Source organism: Poecilia formosa, unplaced genomic scaffold, assembly GCF_000485575.1.
Source record: "Poecilia formosa unplaced genomic scaffold, Poecilia_formosa-5.1.2 Scaffold1436, whole genome shotgun sequence".
Taxonomy (NCBI): domain Eukaryota; kingdom Metazoa; phylum Chordata; class Actinopteri; order Cyprinodontiformes; family Poeciliidae; genus Poecilia; species Poecilia formosa.
The window spans coordinates 1,929-10,797 of NW_006801375.1; the positions used below are offsets into that span (position 1 = coordinate 1,929).

Below are 8,869 nucleotides of genomic sequence, written 5' to 3' on the forward strand. Positions count from 1 at the left end.
TCTACTGTCTGAAACTTTCATCAGTGGCAGACATAGAAACATGCATGACAGATTATGAGAGTGATTAGAGGAAAGAGTTTGTCAAAACTGACTGTCCTGATTTTCAGTCGGTGTCACCAAAGCTCTGCACCTGGAAGGAGCTCTGAGTTAATCTGGACTCCAGGAGACGGAAACATTTCTGACCAGGTCTGCTTGTTTTATTCCATGTAACTAAAATTCTGCTTTTATATTTCTACGTTAAATTCTTGTCTTTTGGCCACTTTGGCTGCATTTTGTTTTGCTGATTTTATGAAGATTGTTTGCTTTAGCAATCATTTTGATCAACATTACAGCTGGTTTTACACAGAGTGACAATATTTTTGCAATAGCTGCAAAAAAATTTCACTTCACCAGTTTTATGAAAATGAAATCCAAATAAATTATGTGATCAAATCAGTAACATGTTTGCATGAACTTCTCAAATGAACTTTATTAGATTTTTAAAATTTACTTTTTGTCCTCTAATCAGTGAAAACTCACTCTTTCATGTATTTATTAACACATTCACTTAAAAGTTGATGTAAACACAGAGACTTTAATGCAAAGTGGATGTTTCATTGACGTTTGGTCTGAGACGTCTTACAGCGAGTGAAGGAATGCAGACGGATTGGTCTTTCAGGAAGAGAACAAAGGAAACAGAGCTGTTTGGTTTGAAACTGGAGAAAAACATTTTACACCCCCCTCTTCTCTTTCTCTCTCTCTACTTCCCCTTGTCAGAGGAGGGAGATGTGATTGCCCAACCTTTTCTTAGGAAAGTTAAAGGTTAGCAATAAGGCCTTGGTCGCCTCTGCTCTCCTATCAGTTCCTCTTTCCCCCTGACCTTTCACCTACCATCTACCTCCAACACAACATCAGTGACCTTTAGTTACAGTTACACACTTTACACCATTTCAAGTTCAATGTCAAAATCACATTTATAACCTTTTAGTTTCTCTAGTTTAGCATTCATTTATAATATTATAATAACCATAACTTATTAGTTACTCCTATTATAATCATAATGTGAGTTATTACAGACATTTCTGAAAAGAAACCAAGAATAATTCATTATTCTAATTATTTGATACCAAAGTTACAGTTACTTCTTTCACCTGTAAGTATTTCCACAAGTGTAAGAGTAAGTGCAAAGGTAACTTTATTTATTATTATTAAACTAAAATCTCCAGCATGGGGAAGTGGGTTGAACTCGACTTTTATCAACAACCCTGATGTTACTATCTCTAGGAGTTTCCAGTTCCAACCAGTAGGGGGTGCTGTGGCCCAATTTATTCAGCAAGAAAACATTTCTCAGACCATCTGCTGCTGCCTGATATGAAATGAAACACCTGATCATTTATATAGGATATAAAATGTTTTAAGAATTACCACAGGAAGGAGGAGATAATTATGAATAGAATCAGAACCGGTCATAGTTTTTTTTTTTTTTTTTTTTTTGAATGGCCCTCTGTTTAAGATGGACAAACATCTTACTGGTTTATGTAATTGGTGTAATACTGCAGAAACAATGAAATAATGTTTTTATTAGATGTAGGAAATATGTGAATCAAAGAAGTTTGAGTTAAACTGAACTCTGTTTTAGAGGAGAATGAAACGGATCAACATCAGTTCTTTCATATGGATGTGTTGAATAGAATTAAAGGGGCAGTAATACGTAAAATCAACTTTTTTAAGCTTTTGTCATTAAAACGTAATGACATCAAAGCAACTGGACTGTTGCTTTGATGATTTCATGCATGTTTGAGAAATCCTGTAGTCTCCATGGCAACTATTCAGCTGTGCAAAACACCTGGATGGACCAAAAGCTCATCGCCTCCTCTGTTACACCTGCAGCTTCCAAACTATAGTAACCCTCNCAGGTCTGCTTGTTTTATTCCATGTAACTAAAATTCTGCTTTTATATTTCTACGTTAAATTCTTGTCTTTTGGGCATTTTTGCTGCATTTTGTTTTGCTGATTTTATGAAGATTGTTTGCTTTAGCAATCATTTTGATCAACATTACAGCTGGTCACAGAGTGACTAAATAAAGCTTCAAAAAAATAGTTTCACTTCACCAGTTTTATGAAAATTAAATCCAAATAAATTCTGATTAAATCAGGAAAATGTTTGCATGAACTTTTCAAATGAGCTTTATTATTTCGTCCTCTAATCAGTGAAAACTCACTCTTTCATGTATTTATTAACACATTCACTTAAAAGTTGATGTAAACAAAGAGACTTTCATGCAAAGTGGATGTTTGATTGACGTTTGGTTTCAGCGAGTGAAGGAATGCAAACGGTTTGGTCTTTCAGGAAGAGAACAAAGGACACAGAGCTGTTTGGTTATTTCAGAAATGCTTCTCCCTGCCAGCATGCCTAGGTGGGCCCCATATGGGGAAAAGGAGGGCAGACCAGATGGGTCCCATATGGGTTTGTCCATGTAGGGCCACAGCCTACGTGGGCCCTAAATGGGAAAACCCATGTGGGACCCATCTGGTCTGCCCTCCTTTTCCCCATATGGGGCCCACCTGGGCAGGCTGGCAGGGTCTTCTTTGGTTGCTTTTCTTCTCCAACCCACATAAGTCAAAGGAAAAGCAGAGATGATTAAATGCTGATGAGGGAATTAATTTGATTCAGCTGTGGAGGAGCATTTAGGATTAGGTTCCTTTTGATTATTGTTTCTTTACGTTGCTGTCCTTGTTTCAGGATTTCCCCTCTTTATTTTTGTTTTAGATACATTTCCTTTTTCCTTCAGCCTGTCCCTTAGCACAGCTTTTTTCTATCTCATCATCTTTGCTCTGCTTGTGCTTTTTCTCCAGTTCCTCGTTTGATTACATTCTTCTTGTTCTTCATCTTTTCTCTTCTTCCTCTATATGGTGGTTGGCAAGCAAAGTTTAGATGTGCATAACCGCCATGTGCTGGTATGGAGTGAGGATCAGGATGCTAAATATATATTATACACATTTTAAAACTAAAAAATAAACAAAACATAAGAAAAACAAAACAAAAAACCATATCCTCTATATTAATTTTGTTTTCTATTTAAGACACCTTGGGGAAAAAAAAGCTGGATTACACCCGTCTGCTCCAGATTACCTTTGTTGGGTTCTCCCTGATGTTACGTCTGCACTAGTTTGGAACTGGAGAAAAACATTTTCCACCCTGTTCAAAACACCTGGATGGACCAAAAGCTCATCACCTCCTCTGTTACACCTGCAGCTTCCAAACTATAGTAACCCTCCTATAATCCCCCTCTCAGCTCCTTCAGACTAGCCAGCACCAATTAGCAAACACCTGGCAGAACTGCACATCTGCTGAGCTCATTATAAGAGCTGCTTCTCAGTGCAACGCTGGTAAAATCGTTACTTATTGAAGAGCCATGTGTTAATGACTTCCTGATGGCAGTTTCAGAAACAGCAGGAGTTTTTAAAGAGACAGAGGCCCAATGTTAATGTGTGAAATCAGGAAGTAAAATTTCTTTTAAATAATATTTGATATATACAGAATTTTAAAAACAACTAACTTTGTGCCTGAAAAACACATAATACTGCCTCTTTGAAGCAGAGTTCAGGTCAAGCTTCTCCAGATGAAGGTTCACTTTGACAAAATGTTTTCTGTCTTTGATCCAACATGTTTGATGTCCTCAGTTATAGACAAGCTGCAGGTTTTCACCAGAGTGTTAATGAAGTGAAATATGATCAGGATCAGATGCTGTGGACGTCCGTCAAAGTGCTGCTGCCTCTCCTCCTCCTCTTCCTCTCTCAGGATGAAGATGATCTCCCTGCTGCTCCTCATCCTCAGCTCATGTCTCTGTGGTCAGTCTCCATCTTGTCTTTGTGACAGAAAGCTCTCTAGATGGAGCTGAAAGACTCCCATGTTCCAGTTCTCAGTGTGTCTGCTCCTCTCTTTCCCTCTCTGTCTCCTCAGCAGCAACATTTGTAGTGAATGTGACCCAGAGCAGCTATGAGGCAGAGGAGAACCACAGCATCACTCTGGAGTGGACCTTCACCACCAGACCAGACTCCTGCTTGAGCTTCGAGTTCATGACCTTCACATTAATAACCGAAAACAAAAAAGTGTCCGTCTTGTTCCATGAGCATGGTGGAGTCGAGGTGTCGCAGTCTCAGGACAAACAGTTTGCAGGACGAGTCCAGAGTGACAAAGAACTCCTTAAAGACGGACGGATTAAACTCCACGTGTCCAAGCTGAGGATCAATGACTCTGGTCTGTATCTGTGTGAAATCCAGACAGATTGTGGCTACGGCTCTGCTGCATGTCGGCTAATAGTCAGAGGTGAGATTACTAAGTAGATTTGAACTGTTTTATCTCTAAAACGCAGCAGAAAAAAATATTAGTGTGTATTTGTGTAATATACAGCAGTGTTGTTATTTTGCTCAAAATATTGAAAAAATGTTGTACACTATTTATGTGAAGGTAATTATTAAATAGCAGTTATGTTTTTAAGAAAATGCACCAAGAAAATCAGTTTTTCTGCCAGTTAAAGGATGGATTGAATTTCTATGAATGATCGTCTCTTTTTTCTTAAATTCTTCTTTCCATTAGCTGGTGACAAACAACCTGAGAGTCCAACTGTGAATGAAAGATGGATGGCTCTCTATGTTTTCCTGGTGTTGGCAGCAGCAGGAGCAGCAGGAGTAGCTCTGTACTGGAAATGGTGTAAGGAATAGTTGAGAGGCGGGGTCACCCTGGACGGGTCGCAGGGCAACACAGAGACAGACAGGACCACCATGCACACACCCACAGAGAATTTATACTGACCAATCAACCTGACAGTCGTGTATTAGACTGTGGGAGGAAACCGGAGTCCAAGTTTATAATTTATACTCTGATCACTGATGACAAATTGTCAGTTTTGTCACATGAACACGACGGAGTCGAGGTGCCGATGTCTCAGGATGCAAAGTTTGCAGGACGGGTCCAAAGTGACAAAGACGTCCTGCCAGAGGGACGGACCAGACTCCATGTGTCCAGACTGAGGACTGAAGACTCTGGTCTGTATGTGTGTGAAATGAAGACGGACGAAAACTTCGGCTCTGCAGCAGCTGAGCTGGTCGTATCTGGTAGGCAGATTTCAGCTCCTCTAAAACATTCAGCATCTGTGAAAAACAAAACAAAAATCTGCTAATTGTGATGTGATAAAATGTAAAGCAGTTCAACAGATATATTTTAGGAAACTTTTGATGTGAACACATTACATTTATGGTCCCAGCACCATTTGAAGTGTGTCTGCATATAAGCCAAAAATGAAAAGCATCTTCTGCCAGATGTTTGCTGTGTTTCTGACAAAGCAGCTGTTTTTAAAATGAAATGCTTGAGTTATGAGTCTCATGGAGTTTTTATGTTCTTTCTGTGGAAGTGTAGACATGCTAAAATATATACTTTTTAAAAATATACTGTCATTTATGTTTTAGATTTCAGTCTAAACCTCCTTAAAAATAGAAAAATAATAACATTTTAGTCACAATGAAGAAATGTGACATTTGCAGCTCTGTAGCCACATCTCAAATGTTACATATTTTCTCTCTTTGATCATCTTCTGGATTATTTTTGATGCAGCACAGAGCCAGGTTTACTTCCTGAGAGGTTTACCTTTGATATGAGAACCTAAAAACAAACTGATCTGGTGATGAACAGGAGTGTGAGTCATTCATCAATTAATGGAAAACATGCAACATAAAACCAGTTTAAATAAGAAAACCCCTGTTATAACAATGTTTTTTTAAATATTTTTAAATGAGATTAATATCTGATTAAAACCAAAATTATGTATCTTTCAAATAGTAAAATATTGTAACAGTAAAACTGAAACACTTCATGGTATTTTTTAGATATGAAGTAGAGGAAACAAGAAGCTTTCTTGTTTTAGCGAGATTGTTGTTATAAGGTGGAAAATTTCTCGCTATGAGATTTATTTCTAGTAAATCCTTGGTTAAAACAAAGATAAATATCTTTTCTTTTTCAGATTAAATTTGAACTTCAACTGCATTTTAAAAAATGTGACGTTATTTTTCTTATATGAACCCTGACATGTGACAACATGGTATATATATTTTTTCCTTTTTAAAACATTTACAAATAAAGCAGTCTCCTGTGAACTACTTATCCTATTTAGTGCCATAATAAGCCAGTGATTCTGTAAAGGAGTTTTAATTAAAGCCGTTTCCAAACATAACTTCAGAACTGAAACTTTTCCTTGTAAAAACAATAACGAGTCAGGCAGTTTTTAGTGAACTGCTGCTGTTTGTTGTGAGCTAAAGTTGTCTGACGATCCCTGTAAAATCCTAAAACAAGTAAATGTAGCTCTGGTGAAACAGCAGCGTTTTAGTGCCATATTTACCCGGAAGGAAACAGAAGAACCTGTTCCGGAATCAGTCACGTGGTACGGACCGCTCGCGCGGCTTCAAACGTCACATCCTGCTCCAGGAACAAAAGCTTCAATACACTCAGGACGTCCCGAAGCCTCGGCACAGAAACACATCGCTAGTGGTAGGAAAATACATTTAAAATATGCTAGTTTTTAAACTTAACTATATGTAGTTGGGGACATAAGTTTAATTTTATTAATTTTAGCAACAGTTAACCTTGGTGCATGTGAAATATTAGATAGAGCATGAATATTTTGAGTAGTGTTAAGGAAGAAATTTCTAAATAAGTTAACTTTGGAAAAAGTTTGGCTCTCTCTTCCTCTGGATACCAGGTCCTCTCAGCGGGCCACGTGTAGCCACAAGGAAAACAACAATGCGTGTTGACGTCACAGAATTACAGAGTTTAATCCAATATAAGACAATGCATAAACTTACAACAGAAACTGCAGAACAACGGAGACATACATTCGTTTACCTGACATAAATGGCAAGAAGAAGAAAAGCAAAGACGTGCAAAGACATCTTTTGAGAGTTGCAAGAGCAAATCTGATTTGTTACTTCTGTGTAGAAAGTTTTATCTTCTTTTCTTTAATTTATTCAAATAAGGCGTATCTTTGCTCCTCCAACCAGGAGCTATCTCTGACCCTCTCTCAAGCCAGAAACCCCTGCTGTGTTTACGGCCTTTCACAGATGAGTGTGAAAAGCTACAACTTCTCCTGTATTGTTTTCCACACAGACAAAAGGCAGTTCAAACCATCTGCTGTAACTACAAGTAAAATAAAGGTCAATAGGCCAGAATACATTACTAATTTCAAAACCACAATTAGGGCATTTGAATCAAGACATGTTAAGTTTTAAAACTAGCTTATTTTAAATTTATTTTCTCAACAGTAGATAATGATTCAATTCAAAATGACTGATTTTCTTAACTTACATAAAATCACAAACAGGGTTTTCAGTAGAGACTGTCTTCCCCTAATAAGACGAAACAGATGTGCTGTGCTCGGCAGTTCTCAAACAGGATGGGAGAGACAACATGTCTGTTTACTACTAGGTCAAATTCTTTGGTGTTTTCTATGAGGTAAGAAAAACACTAAAATCTTGAAAAAACAAGCAAGATCTAGGTGAAAAATAAATCTCTTTCTGGCAACTATAGGGTCTTTGTTCAAATGTTTAGAAAGGGAGGAACTGGGAGAGATTCCAGATGTTACTGGCATGAGAACGTCCTGTTTTGAGAGTGACCTTTACTCTCTCTGCTCTCTGACCTTTGCTCTCTCTTTCTCTTTATCTTTGGTTTTGAATAGGCCTCTCATGCTTTCCAAGTAATTTGAAACTGCTTAGAGGTTTAGAAGGAGAGGACACACCTACAATGCATATGCTAAAATTAGGACGACACCTCTTAAAGTCTCCACTTCACAGGAGCAAGCCGGATTGCTTTGTTTGCAGCCACACGAGCAGTTGGGCCGTTGCTTTTTCTCTTATTTTTGTATTTTGTTCATTTTTCTACTTTTCTCAGGTAATTAATGTCTGTTTTATGGTTGGGTTTGATGCTGATCTGTGTTTTCTATGCATTTAATTGTCTGAATAAAACTCTAGATATGTCTGGAGTTGAATGCAGACTGGTTGTTTTCTGTGGTTTCCACTGTCTACATGCGGAACCCTGAATTCAGGAGACTAGAGGAAAACAACTAGCAAAGAAGCTTAACATTTTATTCCTCTAAAATTTAACACTAGTTTTAGGTAAATATGTGAGTATTTGCTTTAAAAATGTCTTCAGTTCAGCCTCAGAGAGAGTTTATCAACGAGCTGTTAACTCCTGCTGAATCATTCACAGAGTTGGAAGAAATCAGCATCAAGATAGAGGAAAAGATGGAGGATCAGCGCAGACTGCTGGATTTCACCCGGACACCCAAGATCATCTTACACCGGATAGGTACGAAACACCTTCACGTTTTACCAGGGCCGAGCAGAGTCCACTAAAGGGGCGGGGGCTCAAAAAAAGGGCACATCTGACCACATTTTAGGACAGAATATGAACAAAGCCACACAGCTTTCAGAGTTTAATAAACAATGATAAATTGCAAAAATGTGACATATATAATCAAAGCTGAGGAAAATCTCTATATAGAGCATACAACTATGCAAGAGAGTATATAGACAACTTTCTGTCAAATTTTAATTGGAGTTTGATGGATTAATTGATATTAAACCCCTCCCCCCCTTCCTGTGGCCCCTCCCTGAACCAAAGACTTTATTCAGGGGAACTTTAACATTTCCTCATCATAAACTCCTCCTGACCTCTTTTTATTAGCCAATAGAAATGGAATAATTTATTTGTAAGTTAGCAGTAAATGGTACATTTTGAATGTATTCACCATCTCCACCCAACCGGCACGCACCTCAAAAAGAATCAAGCGCACTCATCCCTTTCACTTCTCAAGCTCAGCAGCCAACAATGTTTGGAATA

At 38.0% G+C, this 8,869-nt stretch overlaps 1 protein-coding gene across 3 annotated transcripts; it reads left to right on the forward strand.

The window, feature by feature from the left end:
- Positions 1-3,546: 3,546 nt before the first annotated feature.
- Positions 3,547-8,329, forward strand: LOC103132872 (uncharacterized). 3 transcript variants are annotated; one of them, XR_001661096.1, is made up of 4 exons: positions 3,547-3,831; positions 3,944-4,309; positions 4,580-5,097; positions 8,237-8,329. XR_001661096.1 is itself a non-coding variant. In XM_016667629.1 (3 exons), the coding sequence occupies exons 1-3, from the start codon at positions 3,711-3,713 to the stop codon at positions 4,702-4,704; spliced, it is 612 nt and encodes a 203-aa protein (XP_016523115.1). In that variant the 5' UTR covers positions 3,547-3,710; the 3' UTR covers positions 4,705-5,409. The 3 variants fall into 3 exon arrangements, 2 of the variants coding, with proteins under 2 accessions (XP_016523115.1, XP_016523116.1); XM_016667629.1 differs by lacking the exon at positions 8,237-8,329 and having other exon boundaries at positions 4,580-5,409; XM_016667630.1 differs by lacking the exon at positions 8,237-8,329 and having other exon boundaries at positions 3,586-3,831; positions 3,947-4,309.
- The last annotated feature ends 540 nt before the right edge of the window (positions 8,330-8,869 follow it).